The sequence below is a fragment of the Mauremys reevesii genome, linkage group 25 (genome assembly GCF_016161935.1).
Source record: "Mauremys reevesii isolate NIE-2019 linkage group 25, ASM1616193v1, whole genome shotgun sequence".
Taxonomy (NCBI): Eukaryota; Metazoa; Chordata; order Testudines; family Geoemydidae; genus Mauremys; species Mauremys reevesii.
In genome coordinates, this window is record NC_052647.1 from 13,212,997 (window position 1) to 13,232,787 (window position 19,791).

A 19,791-nucleotide genomic window follows, 5' to 3' on the forward strand; every position below is an offset into this window, starting at 1 on the left:
AGATAGGTATAGATCTCTCTCTCTCTCCCAACACCAGCACACCACCCCGGGCTCACCCCCTGCGCCTGATTCAGGTGGGGCTTTCCCAATGGACTTTGCAAGCCTGTGAAATTCAGTGGGAGTCGGACACTTCCGCTCCTTTGAACACCCTGTCCCTTCTCTTCTCTCCCCGCTTCTGCTGCTGGTCTCTGAGGCTGCAGAGAGCTGGAGAGCTGTGACCCAGCCTGGCATGCGCAGAGCCCCGCTGGAGACACAAGTACATATGAGCAGGGGCAGGGTGGTCGGCCCCTGGCTTGCAGAGACAATTCCCGTTGCTTTCCCCCGAGGATGCCACTGGAATAGCGAAGCAAACAGACCTGCAGCCACTTTATTACCAGCCTCTCCTTTGATGGTTCGCAGGCGTGGGAGCTGCTCAGGATGCAGGCGCTGTAGCCAGCTGTCAGGGCTGGAAGATTGGTTACGGGAAGACTAAAAAATTGAATGCGTTTCAATCTACATTCTGGGGCAGGCAATCACAGCGCCGGGCCAGCCCCAGAGGGGGGGTAATGCAGTCACACTGGGCAAAGGAAGGGGGAAGCTTCAGTCTCAAAGTAGGCGGGTGGCTGATCCGGGGCCAGGGTCCCAGACAACCTGAAGACAGAGCTGGTGCCTTTGCCCCGAGTGGCATAATTGTTGTTAGGTTTGCAAAGAGCAGGACGTGCCTCATTATCCCACCAGCCCAGCCAGGCTGTTCGGGGGCGGGGAAAGGGTCCCAAAACGCCTGTGGGATTTAGGAGCTGAGGTGTGAGTGAGGCGCCTCAGTCTCACTGAAAGTCAGGGAGGTTTAGGTGCCCAAGGGGCAGACTTTCAATAGCCTTGAGGTGCTTAAAGCGACACACCCACAGCGTGTGGTTTTCAAAGCGCCGGGGCGCCTGACTCCCATGGATTTGCGTGCTCGGGCGCTTCTCACAAGCCCACTGGCACCTCACTGCAGCTCAGCTCCCCTGCCTTCCAGTGCCACGCAGGGCGCTCAGCACCTTGGTCCCCTTGGGAAATGGGAGGCAGGCACCTACATCACAGAGACACGCCTGAAAGTGGGCCTTGGCTCAGCAGAACGATACTCTCCCGTGTTAATGGCTGGTCAAGCAGCAATGGAGGCCTGGCTTGTGGGGAAGGGCCTGGGCTGGGACTTAGGAGACCTGGCTGCAATGCCCGACTCTGCCACAGACTTGCTGTGTGACCTCAGGCAAGTCACTTAGGTCCAGGTTGTTCACGTGCTCGGACTCCACAGCTTTTCAGCAAACCGAGACCTTAGTCTAGGGCTTCAGTTCTCCACCTGTAACGGGGGATAATTGAGGATATTCACAGCTCTTTTCCCTCCCTTTGGATTGATATTTAGACCGGAAGCTTTTTGGGCAAGGGGCCGTCTCCGACTGTGGCTGTGCAGCACCCGGCCTCAGAGGGCCCAGAGCTCCGCTAGGTTCCTTAGGTGCTGCCAGAAAAATGGTGTAATGTGGCCTCGCTGTCCTGCCTCCCAGTTCCCCAGCTGGCTCTCCTCCAGCAGTCTTCCACCTCATCGGTGAGAAACCAAACACAATTCCAGGATCACGTGTGGCTGCGTGTGTGGGGGGGGAATCTCTCTGCGAAGCAGGGCCCACGGGCCATTGAGAAGGCTGTAATGTTGTCTGCACTTAGACTTAATTGTGCAGAAAATGAAGATTAAAGGAGCAGGCCCAGAGGACCTTCTGTTCCTGGTGAATTCAGACACAAAACCCTCTGCAAGGGCCACCGAGCTACCAGCCACTGTGCTGCTAACTTTATAATTGTCTGTCTGTGTTCCTGAGATTTAACCAAGGTGAAGGGAGGGGAATGGGGCCGGCCACTCTGCCACAGCAGTATTTAAGTGGCTTCTCTTTCCTGAAAAGACATCGGAAGGGATGAGCTGCTCCAGTCACTCCTGCATCTGCGGTAAGAGGAACCTGCTGCTTCCCTGAATGTTAACAGCTGTTGGTTTTTATCCGCTGCGCCCTGGAAGCCAGAACAAAGCGCAGAGTTTGCAAGGTTGCGTACAGCCTCGGCGAGTGTGTGTGTGTGTGTGTGTGGCGGGGGGGAGGATGCGGGATATTGAGTGTGATGTTTCTAATCCGGTGCAGTGTTTAGGCTCCAGAGAGCTGCTGGGCCGATTAGCATAACCAGCCCTCTATGATCCCTTTAAAGGCAGGGCACACAAACACGGTCTGCAAGAAACTCAGGCGGAGGACAGACGGGTCAGGCCTTATACACAGATAGAGCCCTGTCACGGTAAGTGGGGGCAAATGGCCACACACAAACACAGTGTGTTCCCTGCTCTGGAAGAACGTTCTGCTCTTCCCAGCGCCTCGCGCGGCGACACCAGAGGGCTGGGAACAGGTGAAGTGAAGAATCTCTGCCAGAGTCCCGTGCAGCCCCGTGGATAAAGCATTGAGCTGGGAGTCAGGAGGAGAGCTGGGAACAGGAGCCAGCTCTCAGACACCTTGAAGGAGGCTGATTTCCAAAGGACGGGCGCTCAGCGTTTATGGAACTCAAACCCCGTTACGGTGGCCTAAATCAGGCTCCCGCCGTCACTCGTCCTTTGGCCAGTGCTTGTAACCTGCGCCTGGTGCGTACGAACGTCAGTGCCCCGCAGAGAAGGGAAGAAATTACACCCTTTGTAAAGCACAGGGGAAGGTTTGCAGCTCAGGCTGCCGTTCCTTGGACTTTCCATGCCACAGCACCTCAGCTCCTTGCCCTGAGGAAAAGGGGCCCCGTTGCAGCCCAGGAACGTTTCGGGGCCCAGAACAGGGACGTCTTCATTGCTGAACAAAGCACGTTCACTTTGCTCCCTGTTTGCACGTTGGAAAAGAACCAGAAGGCAGGGCCCAGGCAGGCCCTCTGCTGCAGCTTGCACGAAAGTCACTCGCTGTGCTGTGCACCAGACGATGCTCACGGCAACAGGAGCAAACGAATTAACCTGGCTGGGTTTGCAGGCCAGGTGTCTGCGAATGGATCAGAGAGGCAGGGGCACAAAGACGCAGTGCGAGAGCGTCCCTGCCAGAAGGATCATCACCCCCGCTCCACAGCGCGGAACGGAGCCCAGAGAGACACAGGGCATTGGCAGCAGAGGCAGGAACAGAATCCAGCTCTCCTGGGTCACAATTCAGGGCCTCACCCACAAGGAAACAATACAGGAAGCACCTTCTCCGTCCCCACCTGAGACTAGAGACTTGCCCCCTTGGACTTCCCGGTCTGTGACCCGGGGCCCGACTGTGCCTGAAAGCCAGGCTGAAATGCAGCTGGACACCTTGGGGCATGGGGGCCCCTTCGCCCCCCTTCCCCTTCCTTCAGCAGAGAGGGGCAGGTCTGAGTGAAGTCTCAGCCCTCGGTGGGGAGCATATGGCTAAAGAGATGCATTTGGGGTGCCTCCCCTCCCTCCACCTTGGGCTAAACTGTGCCTGAAATTCACCGACAGCCTCTCAGCTTTAACCGTTGAGATTAACGATAAATCTGCCGTGGGGGTGTGAGGGAGTCATTTCGGTGGCTCACGAAGTGAGCTATGAAAAAACTTACTTTGTGCCAAAGAGGGTTTATTCATGAGTTTCAGCTGGAATTTGCTCCGTGAGGGCCCGGCAAGGCACAGCCGGAATACAGATGAGATGCTCATTCCAAGTCTACCCCGGCACGGTGCTGGCAGAGCTGGGGATATAAATTATAGCTCACTCCCCCGCCACAGGCCCGGCTCTGGGACCCGCATTCTTTATTTTAGTTTATTTGGATAATGCCTGGGATGTTTGCTCCCCAAGGAAATTAACATTCCTGGAGCCTCAGGGGCTTCTCTCAGACGATCCTGGTCCATGTGAGAATGTCTGGTTCCCACAGGGGCTAGTCGGTAAATATACAGCGGAGGGGACGGAGCATGAGACGTGGGCTACTTCCCAAGAGATTTCTCTGCCTGTCTCCCCCCAGCCCAGCAAGGAGCTCCCCGCAATGCTCCGGACTCATAAAACATGCTGAGTACATTGGCAGAGAAAGAGAGCTCCACTGGCTGTCCTGACACACCGTAGCTGCCTGGTACTATGGACCTGGGGGGGAATCCCACACTGATGTGGGCTGGATCTCTGAGGCCCCCAATTCAGCAAAGCATTTGAGCATGTTCCTCCCACTGAAGCCAGCAGGACCCAAGTGCTGCTGTAGGGGCAGGAACATCATATCTAAGACATGGGAAGTAACCGTCACGCTCGGCTCGGCACTGGTGAGGCCTCAGCCGGAGGCCTGTGTCCACTGCTGGGCACTGTGCTCCAAGATAGATGGGGACAAACTGGAGAGTCAGAGGAGAGGAACAAAACTGATCAGAGGTTTAGAAAACCCGACCTGTGAGGAAATATTACAAGGCTGGGTCATGTTTAGTCTAGAGACGAGGAGGCTGACAGGGGACATAACGTCAGTCTTTGGAGGTGGACAGGGTTGTTATAAACAGGATGGTGATCGCTCGCTCTTCACATCCAGCAGGGGTAGGAGAAGACAGACTTGACTTGGTTGGCAGTGGGAGAGATTTAGGTGAGATACTAGGAGAAACATCCGAACTCTAAGGCTAACTAAGCACCGGAATAGGTTACCCAGGGGGTTGTAGAATCCCCACCACTGGAGGTGTTTAGGGACAGGCTGGACAAACACCTGTCAGGGATGATCCAGGTTTACTTGGTCCTGCCTCAGCGAGCGGGAAAGCCTAGAGACCTAGATGGCCTCTCCAGGTCTCTTCCAGCCCGACATTGCTAGGGTTCTGCGTGCAGAAAGTTAAGGGTGTGTCCATGTGTGTGGCTGACTGGGGATGTTACCATCCTCATGAGACGCGCAGAGCCTGCTGAGGGCTATTGCGCCAGCCAGAGGGACCGCGGCTGATGGCGTTGCAGCAGGCGTCGTGTCCTGGAGCTCCCAGACCCGGCTCAGTCCTACAAATCCACGAATCTCTGGGGCAGCGCTGCGGAAACAACAGGCCTGGGAATGGTTTCTCTGAGAGTCCATTTGATGCCACCCTTAATTCTGTCCTGATCCAGTGACAAAGTTTTCAGAGTCCCAGGAAGCTAACAGAGGAGGGTTTGTGATTGAGGCCCTGGGACTCAGGAGATGGGGGTGCTCTACCAGAGCCCTGTGTGAGCTCTCAGGGCAGCTCAGCTGACGCCTCCCAGGAGAGAGCTGCGGCCTTGGCGCTGCAGGAAGAACTGCAGTGGGAGCAGTGCGGATAATCTCCCTCCCCCTTTTCCAATTTCCTCATCCTCAGTTCCTCTGCCGCCCCGCCGCGCTACCACTGATCCCTGCTAACCACGCTGCTTTGACGAGGAGCCATTTCCATCTGGGCATCGAATGGTTTGTCACTTCCAATCAGCTGCTGTCAGCATCCTGTTCCAAAGGCGCCGCTCGGCCGGCTGGGGCAGGGAGAGGCCAGGTGGGGGACAGGGCAGAGCAGGGCAAGCTCAGGCGTCTATCCCACCAGGTGGCTCCTGCGTCTCCTTTGCAATGAGCTGCATCGACAAAAGCGCAGTCTCCTTGAAGAGCAGGCCTGGCCTGGGAGCCGTCAGCAGCCCATCAATCACAGGCAGGGAAGCGGCTGATAATAAAGCCTGCATCTCATCAACCCACCATTTGATCCCTTCGGGGAGAAGGGAAGGAGCTGGGGTTATAATATCGACATCCCCGGGAATGCCGGCTGCCTGAGGAAGGCCTCCGGAGACCGGGCTGCTTGCACCGGCACCTCGCTTCCAAAGCGCATGGGGGGGGGGAGCCCCACAATCCTGCCAAATCCCTTCTGTCCAGAGCTCAGCACCCTCGCTGCTCAGACACAGCCCTGGGCAGCTGGGAGTGTGTTCTGGGGGAAAGGGCCTTTTCTACATGGGAAAATTGCACCCATGGGACTAAGGGAAACTTAGAAATCTGAGTAAATTCGTTTAGTTAAATCAGTGAAGTCCCCTTGTGTGCATGGAGACTCATTCCGGTTTGCTGGTGCAGGATATCCATTTACTTACGACTCACGAAGAAATCGATTCCTGGTGCTAGCTAAATCCATGCATGTCACTCTGACACTGAAATCCGAGCCGCACTCAGAGGGGAGGGGTTGGACTGATTTAACTCAGCAAACTTTTAAAGCGATTTAACCCCATTGGCACGTTTTTCTCCTGTAGACGAAGCAGAGCTGCACTGGTTGAACAAAAGGTCCGATTTCATATTGGTTTTGTTAACCCGAGGCCACAGGCCACATTTTGTTTTAAACCGGGGCTTATTTCTGTTTCGTTTACGTCAGTCAGGAACATGGTTAGTCTGAACAGAGACAAGCCGCTCTGAAACTGAAATAAGAGCGTCCACACGGGGTGGTTGCACTGGCTGAACCAAACCAGACAGCACCAGAGTCTGCACTTAGAGAATGGTGGGCCTGTCCCTTGAAATCCCCAGAGAGACGGGAAGAGCTCTCGCTCTAGCATCTCTGGCGCCTGGGAAGCAGAGACCAGCCACAGCTTGGCTGGGAGCAGGGCCTCACGTCAGCTCCATCCCAGCCAGGGAGCCCCTGCCCGGTGGGGAGTCTCAGGGGGCTGTTCCCACACACTTCACTCTGCAGGAGCTGCCTGAAGGGTCCCGAAAGGGGCACCCCCACCCCCCACGGACTGCACAGGGCCCACAGTGGGCACCATCTGTGAGTCCGTGACATGAGCATCGCTGGCAATGCCCAGAGCCTCCAACTTGCCCCAATCCCTGCCCTCCGCTGGGACACTGAGCAGTAGCAAAACAAATCTCTCCTCTGAGCAATGCAACAGCCCCCCTGCCTTTGCCACTGTGCAGCTGGGGGGTTAATTAACCAAGTGGCACATGTCTGGAAAGCAGCGGGATCAGTTTCCCTGTGTGGGCAGCACTGCTCTGAACAAAGTGATTGCCAGGGGCAGTGGTTCTGGTTTCTCCCCCCAGGAGCAGGATGATCAGTTGCCGAGGGAATCCAGGCTCCCCAGGTGCGTCCGAGAGGCAGGGGAACACCACCCCATGTGACAGGATTGTGCCAGCCACCCTGCACACTGCCAGCCCCTCTTCTGTTACCAAGCCCACTGCCAGCTCCCTGGCAGAGGCCCTGCCCCTGGTCTGCGTGGCCAGGGCAGGGACACAGCTCCCCACGCCAGGCTGGGATAGGGAGATGGAGCTGCTGTCCTCTTGCCCACATCTGGCCTTACCCCATTTTTCATGCCAGTTGCCTGCTGTGCTTGCTGCTGGCAAGGAAAGAGCTGAGGTCAGCCCCTCAGGGATTCCTCCCCCCACCAGCAGCAGAAAGTAGGGCTGGCACCAGATTCGCCAGTGCCGCTGATTGCGTCGGGGCCCCAGGTTGCACAAACCCAAGCTCTTGCTGGATTCTCAGAACGGTGCTGAAAACCCCATGGCTTGGCTCAGTCAAATCCACCAGCTGCTGCTGCAGCATCTCAGTCTGTGCATCCGCAGTCAAAGCGGCACTTTATCAACTGCTCGAATTCCTGGGTTCCCAGGGAGTCGGGCCGAGGCAAACGGTCAGGGAACCACCCGCAGTGAAGGGCTGCTGAGGGCACCGTGTAACACTGACAGACCCCGGTCGTCGCCGGGTGGGATTGAACCTGCGACCTCTGGAGCTTAGTGCATAAGCCAAAAGCCAACTGGCTGTTAGCTAAGGCTGTAGAGCAAACCCATGAATCTCCCTCTCTAAGTGGCCTCGGTGCCACTAGACGGGACAGGACCCTATCCCCAGGAGGCGTGTGGGTTACAACTGCACCCAACCGCCTGAAGGGAGGGTGTCCCAGGAAGGGGCCCTGGCACACTGGCCATGCCAGGCAGCTCAGCATCCCCTGCCCAGACTCTGCCCTGCCCTGCAGAGTTTACAGTCCAGACAGGAGAGAAAACAGAGCCATGGGGAGGGCAGGAGTTTGCCTGGGTCACACACAGTGGTGAGCTGGAGCCGGTTCCCACCGGTTCGCAGGAACCGGTTGTTAAATTTAGAAGCCCTTTTAGAACCGGTTGCCCCGCGAGGGACAACTGGTTCAAAAAGGGCTTTTAAATTTAACAAAAGCCCCAGCAGCTCCCTGCCCTTCCCCCAGCCCCAGCTCACCTCACTCTGCCTCTGCCTCCTCCCCTGAATGCTCCCGAGGCTTCTCCTCCCCCTCCCCGGCTTCCCGCGAATCAGCTGTTCGCGCGGGAAGCCTGAGAGAGCTGAGAAGGAAGCAGCGGCTTCCCGCAGGTGAACTGGGGTGGGGGGCAGGGGTGCGAGGTGGGCTCCAGGTGCCGCACGGCTCCGGCCTGGCCCCCGACTCCATCCCCGGGAGGCGCAGCTCCGGCCCAGTCCCGACCTCGGCTGGCCGGGCGGCGCGGCTTCGGCCCAGCCCCAGCCAGCTGGGCACCCCGACTCCAGCCCCGGCCGAGCACCCCGGCTCCGGTCCCAACCCTGGCCGAGCAGCCCAGCCTGGCCCCGGTCCGGCCCCCATCTCCAGGCAGCGCAGTAAGGGGGCAGGGAGCATGGAGGGGGTGTTGGATAGAGGGCAGGGGAGTTGGGGGGGTGGATTAGTGTCGGGGCGGTCAGAGGGCAGGGAACAGGGGGATTGAATGGGGGCAAGGGTCCCGGGGGGGCAGTCAGGAAGGAGAGGGGTTGGATGGGGCGGCAGGGGGCAGTCAGGGGACAGGGAAGGGGAGGTGGATGGGACAGCGGTCCGGGGGGGGCATGACCCCCTCATGGGATGAGGAGGAGGGAACTGGTTGTTAATATTTTGGCAGCTCATCACTGGTCACACAGTAGGTCAGAGACAGGCCTAGACGCTGCTCTCCCAGGCCAGGGACTTACCCACTGGACCACCCACCTTTCTGCTGGTGACGCCTCCCCCTCCATCACTGTGAATACCCAGCACTTACAGACAGGGCCCCACCAAACTCATGGCCATGAAAAGCACGTCCCAAACCATGAAATCTGGTCTTTTGTCTGCTTTGACACGACCCGGCCCAGATCTCATGGGGGAGGCCAGTGGTTCTCAAACTGGGGGTCCTGACCCGAAAGGGGGGGTCGCAAGGTTATTTTAGGGGGGTCCTGGTATTGCCACCCTTACTCCTACGCAGCGCTGGGCGGCCGGAGAGCGGCGGCTGGTGGCCTGTTGCCCAGCTCTGAAGGCAGCGCCCCGCCAGCAGCAGCACAGAAGTAAGGTGGCAATACCATACCAGGCCACCCTTACTCCTACGCTGCTGCCTTCAGCGCTGGGCGGCCGGAGAGCGGCGGCTGGTGGCCTGTTGCCCAGCGCTGAAGGCAGCCCCCCGCCAGCAGCAGCACAGAAATAAGGGTAGCAGTACCACAACCCCCCCACAATAACCTTGCGACCCCCCGCCCCACAACTCCTTTGTGGGTCAGGACCCTACAATCACAACACTGTGAAACTTCAGATTTAAATGGCTGAAATCATGAAATTTGCCATTTAAAAAATCCTACGACTGTGAAATTGACCAAAATGGACCGTGAATCTGGTAGAGCCCTACTTATAGACAAGCGTGAGCTGTCTGGGCCGCAGGCCGCGTGTGCTCAGGATACCAGCCCGCAACCCACTCGTGTGAAATGCAGCAGCCTGGTCCATTGCGGGCTCTTTCGTTCGCACAGCTCCGTGCTCTCGGCTGGGTCCAGCAGTAAGAGAGACACATAGATCTTTCCCCTCCGAATGCAGAGATCCCAGGCTGACCCCATGTCCCACAAGGACACAGGCAGAGCTGGGGACAGGATCGGGGCCCCCAGTGATAGGGAGCTTTGCAGTCAAAGCAGCAACAAAGACACCCCTTTCCCGGAGAGATTCCCCCCTAGATGAGCTGGCCCTGGCAGGAAACTTGGGACTTCACTACATCGGCATGTCTGAAAATCACATCCGAGGCATCTCACATCAGGCTCCAGAGGCTTTGAAATAGGGAGAAGGTCCAGCCCTCCGCAGAGAATGCTGGAGAAGTGACTCTGCTGAGTCATAAAGACCGTTATTGATGCTGCCTTAAAGAGCCGTCCTCCAATCAGGGAAAACAATTTCCCTTCATCTTTAATTAATTACTTTGGGTTAATAAAATCATCACATTTCCACGTGGGCCTGGGATTCCTGGGTCCAGCTCGATATCACAGCAATATTTGGAAATTAAACCAATAAATAATAAATGTTGGCTTTTAATGAACTAATTTAAAATGGAGATAAAAATCCTTCAAAACTTTTTTTTGCTCTGAGGAAAGCAATTAGTTCCCACTTGGATATAGAATTAAGCCAGTGAATAGTAATCGATTCCTTCTATTAGCAAATTGAGAGCCCCTTTAATATTTATCAGCGTATTGTTCAGAGTTCAGCTGGAATTAAAATGACCCTTTCCCCTGTGAAACCTCCGCTTTGAATCCCACTCAAAGTTTCAAGAATTAAATGTATTAGGGGGATAAATTTATAACAGCCTAACTTGCTACACCGATGGAATATATATTGCTAATGTAATTTTCCAAACCAGTGATGAGCACGTCTGAGGAATTTTTTATGGCAAAGTAATTCAGTCTAATATATTGCAGAACAGCAAAATATATTAAATATGTATATGAAACACATCAAAAAATAGGGTGACAGATTATGCTTTGCTCCAGTATATCCTGCAGCACCGGGGCAGAGGTGGCAGTAGGGGAATACGCCAATCCATCAAAGAGAAAGTTACTTAGTTCAGACGCCTGCGAGCGGCGCATCGCTGTGGTTCAGTCGGATCCATGCACATGCAGGCTCCATTTCCTGCAAGGACACAGTCCGCACGACCTCACAGTCCAAGCACGAGCTGGGAGAAGCAGACAGCTCCGTCTCTCCTTTCAAGGCCAATCAGACCAGTCTGTGGAGTCAAGTCACTCGTCCCAGGCACAGCCCTGTGCATGCAGTGACCCAGGACGTCAGCCCAGCTGTGTGCAAAGTTATTCTCCCTGGCGTGAGACTCGGGAGACCTGCCTCCTATTCCTGGCTCTGCCACTGACCTGATGTGTGACCTTGGGCAAGTCCCTACTATGCTCCCTGCTATTTAGACTGTAAGATCCAGGGGCAAGACTGTGTCTGTGCAGCATTGTCACAAGGAGGCCCTGATCTCGGCCGGGGTCTGTCAGCGCTCGGCCCGATGGGGCCCCAATCTAGGCTGGGGTCTGGGCAGCGCCTGGCATGACGGGCCCCCAATCTCGGCCGGGGTCTGTCAGCGCCCGGCCTGACGGGGCCCTGATCTCGGTCAGGGTCTGGGCAGCGCCCGGCCTGACGGGGCCCTGATCTCGGCTGGGTCTGGGCAGCGCCTGGCGCGACGGGGCCCCGATCTCGGCCGGGGTCTGTCAGCGCCCGGCGCGACGGGGCCCCAATCTAGGCTGGGGTCTGGGCAGCGCCCGGCCCGACGGGGCCCTGATCTCGGCTGGGTCTGGGCAGTTCCCGGCCCGACGGGGCCCTGATCTCAGTTGGGATCTGTCACAGAGTGTGCAGGAGACAAGGCCGTGCACCCCGGGCTCCCTGCGATTCACCAGGACTCTCAGTCAGCCAGTAAAGCAGAAGGTTTATTTGGACGACAGGAACACAGTCCAACACCGGTCTTGCCGGTACAGCCAACAGGACTCCCTTTAGTTAGGTCCATCTGGGGGCCCCAGGGAGGCCACAGCCCCATTGGGAAGCCCAAGCCCCGTTGGGGCTCCCCTCCATTTCTCAGCCAGCTCCAAACTGAAAACTCCCTCCAACCTACTCACTCAGCCTCCTCCCCCAGCCTTTGTCCAGTTTCCCGGGCAGAGGTGTCACCGGCCTCCAACCCCATCCTGGACTCTCACGTTACATGCTCAGGTCTCCTCCCTCAAGGAAAGTCTCCCATCCCCAATGCAGACAGTCCCAGGCCAATGCTCCCCACTCAGCGTTCAGCGAACACACCCAGCACATTCCCACTTCGTCACAGGGTCTGGGCAGCACCCGGCGCGATGGGGCCCTGATCCAAGCTGGGGACCGTGCATCACCCAGAACAATTGGGCCCAGTCTCAAAGTCGAAGCCTCTAGTTCTCACTGTAACGCAAACAGCTCAGACTATTAATAACAAAGTGACCGTAGGAATCGGCGGCGGGGGGGGGGTCGAGCCCTGTTTGTGAGTTGTGCTGAGTCGTGTAAGAGGACCAGTGAAATGGCTCAGAAATAACGTGAACGAGCCTAAATTTTCAACAGCTCCCCATAGCAAATAGACGAGGAAGCCAAGGAAACCTCCCCTTAACTATCTGTTACCAGGTGCTCCCCTATAACCACTCCCCTGCACCCCAATGCCCCCCCAGATTGGATTATTTCCCCTTCTTTTTCCTAATTTGCGTTAGCATTTGCCAAGCAGCCAAGATTCTCGCTAGTGCTTAGAGCAGGGGGGTGGGAGCCAGGACTCCTGGGTTCTAGTCAGGAGTGACTCCACTGAGGAAAATGGGGTTACACTGGTGTAAATCAGGAGTGACTCCACTTCAGTCAGCAGGGTTACTCTGGTCTAAAGCTGGCAGAATTGGAAGCAGAATCTAGGCCTATGTTTCTAATGTGCGTGAGTCGCCCCAGTTGGCTTGGCAGCCGCCTGAGAACAAGGAGCAAATCAGACTCTCCCTGGTTGCAGGAGAGTGGGGATTTCACATGGCCTCAGCCCTGCCAGCCCTGCATGCCTCAGGGGAGCCGGGAGGAGAGGGGTCTGGAGAGGGCCGCACAGGCTGTGCTGGAGGCAGGGGGAGTTAATACGCCTTTCTGGAAAGCATCCTTCAGAAAGCAGAATGGGGCAGGCGAAACACCTCCCAGCCGTGCCATCTAGCAGCAACCCAGGGCCCTGCGCTCCAGTGCCCGTTGGCAGGGCCACGTCACGCAGATCTACCTTCTCCGTCCCACTCCTGCTTCTGTCTGCCACTCTCGCCCCCTCGCTACAGCAAACAGCCCCTAGCAGCAGCAGCTGCCCAGCAAAGCCCTCTCAACGCTCCACAGCTGCCGTCCGAAACTGCCTCTTATTCCAGAGTTTATTTCAAGGAGGCTGAGTCTCTGGAGTGTCTAAATTACCCAGGCTGCTGCTGTTTCCTCCCTGTTTTGAAGGGGGGGCTGAAGACTGTTCAAACCGTGCACAAGTGACTCCAGGAGAGAGAAAACGGAGACAAATGGGGATCTAATTTGCGTAATGGGGTCTAATTTGTTTTCAAAAGCCGCTTCTCTCCTGACTCGGGGAATTGGCATGGCATGAAATATACCTGCGGCATGTGAATGAGGAGGCTCCCTCGGCAAGTTTATGGATCCTGCTCAACAAAGGCCGCTCTTTAAATCAAACCAGAGATAGCGAAAGAATTAAGGTGTCAAGATAATGCACGTTTATTGTTTTTGCCAGTCAGCAGGAGCTGGAGCATTCTGGTGTGTGGACCCAGCCCGTATCCCAGCGCCACCAGAATGCTGTCCCCCGACCTTGGCAAAGCCAGGGCTGTGGCCCCAGCAGCCAGAATTATTCACCCAACCCACGGAAACATCAGCTTTGCTTCCTCTCCTACAGCAGGGGCAGCAGGCAGAGGATGCTTGCATGCCCCATAATAATCTGCAACATACAAGAGAGAGCACCTGCCCCCCAGAATGGACCCGGCCGAGGGGTCCGGTTCACTGTACCTACAAGCTCTGTTTTAGAGCGTGTTCCTGTCATCGAATAAACCTCTGTGTTACTGGCTGGCTGACAGTCACGTCTGACTGCGCAGTGGGGGGCAGGACCCTGTGGCCCCCCAGGACCCCGCCGGGGGGACTCGCTGTGGGAAGCGCACGGAGGGGCAGAGGATGCTGAATGCTCCAAGGTCAGACCCAGGAGGTGAAGCCGTGGGAGCTCCTTGCCCTGCAGACAGGCTGCTCCGAGGGAGAGGAGGCTCCCCAGAGTCCTGCCTGGCTTGGTGGGGAGCAGTTCCAGAGCAGCACCCGGGGACTCCGTGACACCTTCTTGTTGCATCATGTCCAGAATGAGGCCCCTGTCCTGCCACTGGGCTGCGCAGGCCGATGGATTTCAGCAGGACTGGAAGACAGTCCGATACCAGGGTCCTGGCCCTAGACAATAAGTGATTTGGAATCTGCATGGGATCTGATTGCAGGATCAGGGCCTCAGATCAGGGCCAGTGAGGGAGGAATAGGGAGCTTGGGACTGACTCCCCTTCTGCTGCCATCTCCTGCACCCACGGAACGTGAGCGTATGATGCTCCTGTTCTGAGCCGGGAGCGTCTCCCGGCCGCTTGGCTCTGGTTTTAACAATGACATAAGCGGCCGGGCCCCACAATCGGGCCCTTTTGTCGCTTCACTGCTTTCCAGGCGGTGCTGCAGAAATAAACGTCTCATCACCAGTCTCTGTGGCCATCTCCCCGAGGCCAAGAAGGAGGGTGCTGCATTGGCCAGAGCAAATCCCAGGCAGGTAAACCTGAAACCCCAGCAAGGAAGGGAAAGTCACCAAACTCTGACTTCCTCTGCACACATGAACGCAATCAGCGATCTCACCCCACCTGCCAAGCGGCGACTCCTAGGGAGAGTGATTGCCATGCGGCATGCTGGCTGCAATAATCGCCTCTAACCATCAATTATTATCTAATCTGCCGTGCGGTTTCATTACCGGCGTCATTTGTGCTGCTCTCATGGGTTCCATGCGGGGCGAAAGTCCTTCAAATTAAACGGGGAATGTAACAGCTTCAAAAGCAATAACTCTGGTGCACACGCAGATTAGACAGGGTGGGGGAGGTGTTAACGTGTTTGGGACAAAGACAGCATTAGCGTTTCACAGCATGGCCAGGAGCTCGGAACGGGGATTGTAAACCCCACTGCCCTCAGCACGAACGCTCCAGGGGGTCCCTAACACTTGCATTCTGGAGGGCGCAAGCAAGAGTGAGGCCCGGGGTGAGGGATGTTAATCCACCTTGCAGAGCATGGCCTACTTGGCCTGACATTTGAGGCCTGGGTTCTATTCCCATGTCTGCCACTAACCCTGGGGGTGACGTTGCCCAAATCCCTCCCCTGCCCCTTTGCCTGCTTAGGCTGTAAGGGCTTTGGGGCAGGCACTGCCTCACAGGCTCTCTCGTGCCTGAAGAGAAGGCGAGCTTGGAAGAGAGCATCACACCATGAAATAAAACCGGAGCTGCACAGCGTGGGTGTGTGCAGCTGACGAGCCGTAGCCTGCAGCTCCCAACTGGCAGTTAAAGCACCACCGCACTCGAGTCCAGGGTGGTTGTGTGTGGACAGGACTCCAGTAGGGCCAACGCTCAAATTAACTCTGCACTGAACCTGAGTCCTTGGCCTGGTTCCATGCAGTGCCCAGGCACTGGGGCTTCCATATTGGTTGTGGCCTCCAGGCACCACCATAACAACAACTTTGCACATCTCTCAGGACTGGGCGTTAACCTGCAGCATGTCAGGCAGGGGGCCCCCGGACGGCATCTCTGGCAGGGGACCCCCAGATAGTGTCTCTGGCAGGTGGCCCCCAAATGGCATCTCTGGCAGGGGACCCCCGAATGGCGTCTCTGGCAGGGGGCCCCCAGATAGTGTCTCTGGCAGGTGGCCCCCAAATGGCGTCTCTGGCAGGGGACCCCCAAATGGTGTCTCTGGCAGGTGGCCCCCAAATGGCGTCTCTGGCAGGGAGCCCCCGGATGGTGTCTCTGCCAGGGAGCCCCCGGATGGCGTCTCTGGCAGGGGACCCCCAGATAGTGTCTCTGGCAGGGGGCTCCTGGATGGCATCTCTGGCAGGGGGCCCCCGGATAGTGTCTCTGGCAGGGGACCCCCGAATGGCGTCTCTGGCAGGGGGCCCCCAGACAGCATCTCTGGCAGGGGACCCCCAGATCGCGTCTCTGGCAGGGGACCCCCGGATGGCGTCTCTGGCAGGGAGCCCCTGAATGGCGTCTCTGCCAGGGGGCTCCCGGATGGCATCTCTGGCAGGGGACCCCCGGATGGCGTCTCTGCCAGGGGGCTCCCGGATAGTGTCTCTGCCAGGGGGCTCCCGGATGGCGTCTCTGCCAGGGGGCTCCCGGATAGTGTCTCTGGCAGGGGACCCCCGGATGGCGTCTCTGGCAGGGGGCCCCCGGATGGCGTCTCTGCCAGGGGGCTCCCGGATGGCGTCTCTGCCAGGGGGCTCCCGGATGGCGTCTCTGGCAGGGGACCCCCGGATGGCGTCTCTGGCAGGGGACCCCCGAATGGCGTCTCTGGCAGGGGGCTCCCGGATGGCGTCTCTGCCAGGGGGCTCCCGGATGGCGTCTCTGGCAGGGGGCCCCCGGATGGCGTCTCTGCCAGGGGGCCCCCCGGATGGCGTCTCTGGCAGGGGGCCCCCGAATGGCGTCTCTGGCAGGGGGCTCCCGGATGGCGTCTCTGCCAGGGGGCTCCCGGATGGCGTCTCTGGCAGGGGGCCCCCGGATGGCGTCTCTGCCAGGGGGCTCCCGGATGGCGTCTCTGGCAGGGGACCCCCGAATGGCATCTCTGGCAGGGGACCCCCGAATGGCGTCTCTGGCAGGGGGCCCCCAGATGGCGTCTCTGGCAGGGGGCTCCCGGATGGCGTCTCTGCCAGGGGACCCCCGGATGGCGTCTCTGCCAGGGGGCTCCCGGATGGCGTCTCTGGCAGGGGGCCCCCGGATGGCGTCTCTGGCAGGGGGCCCCCGGATGGCGTCTCTGGCAGGGGACCCCCGGATGGCGTCTCTGGCAGGGGGCTCCCGGATGGCGTCTCTGGCAGGGGACCCCCGAATGGCGTCTCTGGCAGGGAGCCCCCCGGATGGCGTCTCTGGCAGGGGACCCCCGGATGGCGTCTCTGGCAGGGAGCCCCCCGGATGGCGTCTCTGGCAGGGGGCCCCCGGATGGCGTCTCTGGCAGGGAGCCCCTGAATGGCATCTCTGGCAGGGGACCCCCAAATGGCGTCTCTGCCAGGGGACCCCCGGATAGTGTCTCTGCCAGGGGACCCCCGGATGGCGTCTCTGGCAGGGGGCCCCCGGATGGCGTCTCTGCCAGGGGACCCCCAGATGGCGTCTCTGGCAGGGGGCCCCCGGATGGCGTCTCTGGCAGGGGGCCCCCGGATGGCGTCTCTGGCAGGGGGCCTGCACTTTGTCTATCCACACGCCTGCACAAAGCGTAAAGTTCCCGAGGGGGGAGACACTGCTGAAGACTGTGTCAGACGGATCCTCCTCTCCTCTGCTTTCTCTGGGGGCGACTTTAACTTTGTATTTTCTATCAATTTTTTATCCTCTCTTTTAATGAATGTGTGTTGTCGGAGGGATGTCGTCGTCCGAACTCTCTCTCTCTCTTTTGATCGATTTGGGGACAAATTGTTTTATAAAATGCTTTAAATTACTGAACGCAAGTTCCCTGGGGGACCCCCACCTTCGCATTCTCTCTCTCCCGGTCAATAAGCGATATGGTCGGTCAGCATCACGCTGGACAGATGCCGACACACAGTGCAGTAACATTGGATGGCAGACACGGTTAGTCCAACCCCTCCCTGAGGTGTTTACGGGGTGTATAACCTCACTCCCGACCCGCAGCCCCCTGTTATCCCAGCCCCGAGCTCCTCCCTCCCCACAGCTCTGCGGTGCCCCTCAAGCTCAGGACTGGAATTCCAGGGAGAGCAAATGGCTGTTGCCAGTCAGGGCAGAGTGGCGTGTGTGCTAACGGCAGTATGAGTCCAGAGCTGCTGCATCGTTGTCAGGGTAAAGCCATGGTGACGGAGCGGGGAATCAGGCCTGTAATGAATGCGCCCACTTTGTACACATGCAAATGCCTGCACACAGTGCCCTGGGGAGGGTGGGTGCGGCCCCACGGCTCCTCATAGACAGTCATGGGTTGGGGACTCCTGCTCTGGTGGGAGTCACCTGCTACAGATCTGTCGCCGCTCCCCACTCCTCCTATGAGCCGTGACACTGCCTGAGCCCTTGCTCTCCACAGCCACACCTGGCACGGCTCTGCTGGAACATTGCTGGCCCCAGGGGCCTTTTAATTACGCAGCCAAAGCCTGATCAAAACTCCCATCATGTTTCTTATGCCAGAAAAGACAAACCACGTTCAGTAGTCACGCGCCCCTCCCGCTCAGCCTCTTGCTCCCACCAAGCCCTGCCGCCGCCCCTGCCTTTCGCTGCGTCAGGTGCATGTCTGGGTGTCCCCGCTCAGAGACGGTGAAAGGGCGAACCACGGGCCGTGCTCTGGCGTAGCCAGGCGTCCGAGGCGCCGGCGGACGCACATGTTGGTTTGATGGTGGCAATGAGGCCGTGGAGGAGGGGACTTGTGAAATGCAATGAACAAAAGATGCAAACAATAGAGAAGGATGAGGTCAGTCGTGCTTTGAACACGGCAGCCTGGCCGCCAGCTGTAATGCTGGGAAATAGCCTTGCTGGGCTGCAGTCAGGGCCGGTGCAACCATGTAGGCGACCTAGGGCGCTGGCATTTGGGGGGCGCCATTTTCTTTGGCAGCGACCGCGGCGGCCGGATCTTCGGCTGCCCTGGTTGCCACCAGCATTTAGGAGGAGGGACCTGGGCAGGGGAGTGTGGGGAGGGCCGCCTGCAGCAAGTAAGGGGTGGGGGGCAGCATGCAGGGGAACTCCCCACCCCAGCTCACCCCTGCCCCGCCTCCTCCCCGAGCACGCCGTCGCTGCTTCACTTCTCCTGCCTCCCAGGCTTGCGGCACCTAAGCTGATTGGCACCGCAAGCCTGGCAGGCGGGAGAAGTGAAGCAGGGACGGCGTGCTCGCGCTCGTGCGCAGAGCAGGGGTGAGCTGGGGCGGGGGGGTGCCTCAGGGCGGAGGGTGGGAGCTGCCGTTGGGGGCTCAGGGCGGGAGGAGCTGCCACGGGGCGCCTCAGGGCGGAGGGGGGGGAGCTGCCGTTGGGGGGGCTCAGGGCAGGGGAGGAGCTGCCACGGGGGGCGCCTCAGGGCGGAGGGGGGGGGGCTGCCGGTGGGGGGGCTCAGGGCGGGGGAGGAGCTGCCACGGGGCGCCTCAGGGCAGAGGGGGAGCTGCCGGTGGGGGGGCTCAGGGCGGGGGCACGGGGGGGGAGGGTGCAAGGTGGAAGTTTCACCTAGGGCACGAAACATCCTTGCACTGGCCCTGGCTGCAGTGAGTCCATGGGGAGTCGGCCTGTGACGAGTGGCTGGCTGCCCGCTACGCTTCCAAGCACAACAGCTCCTGTGTCATTACCGTTCCAGGGATCTCAGGGGACAGGGCCTCAGGTGGGCTGGCCAGACCCTTGCAAAGCCTGAACATGCACCAGAAGGACTATTACACCCGGGCGTCTAGCGACTGGCCCAAGGGCGAACGAGGCGTCTAGGGCAGAGCCAGTAATTGGCTGCAGCAAAGGGCCTGAACCCCACAGCCACCCCTCCGACGTCACCGGTGAGCTGGGCTCTGGCTGGGAGCTGACGTACATCTGGCTCTGCAGCCTCCCCCGGGAATTGGCCTTGAATTCAGTCACTGGCATCCCCATTCCGGGCCAGACCCTGAGCACTGACAGGCAGAGCCGCTGTTTGCACTGGGACAGCCTGGCTCGAACCCAGTTCATCTCGCAGGGGGTAGCGCTTGGCTCTGTCTGGAGCAGGAGCGAGCACCACTGCAGCTGGGCTGGGGCTCCCTGAACCCTGCCCTTGGAGTGCTTCCAAACCATCCCTGGCCGCCTGTGTTGGGCCCCAGCTGGAGAAGGGAATTGTGCATTGGTGTGACGAGCCCGATGGAGCAGCTACCCCTCATGCAGACACGGCCCAGGTGCACAGCGGAGCTTTCCCTGGGTGTCTCACCCTCGCCCTGCACTGGCATGGTGCAGCCAGAGGCCCTGCTAACCCGCGG

The 19,791-nt window shown here is 58.7% G+C and overlaps 1 protein-coding gene across 1 annotated transcript; it reads right to left on the reverse strand.

Moving 5' to 3' along the window:
* Positions 1-15,402: 15,402 nt before the first annotated feature.
* LOC120391246 (collagen alpha-1(III) chain-like) lies at positions 15,403-19,435 on the reverse strand. Its single transcript, XM_039514725.1, has 2 exons — positions 19,377-19,435; positions 15,403-17,026 (listed from the first exon to the last, which is right to left on the reverse strand). Exons 1-2 carry the CDS (start codon positions 19,433-19,435, stop codon positions 15,403-15,405), a joined length of 1,683 nt encoding a protein of 560 aa, XP_039370659.1.
* Positions 19,436-19,791: the final 356 nt, after the last annotated feature.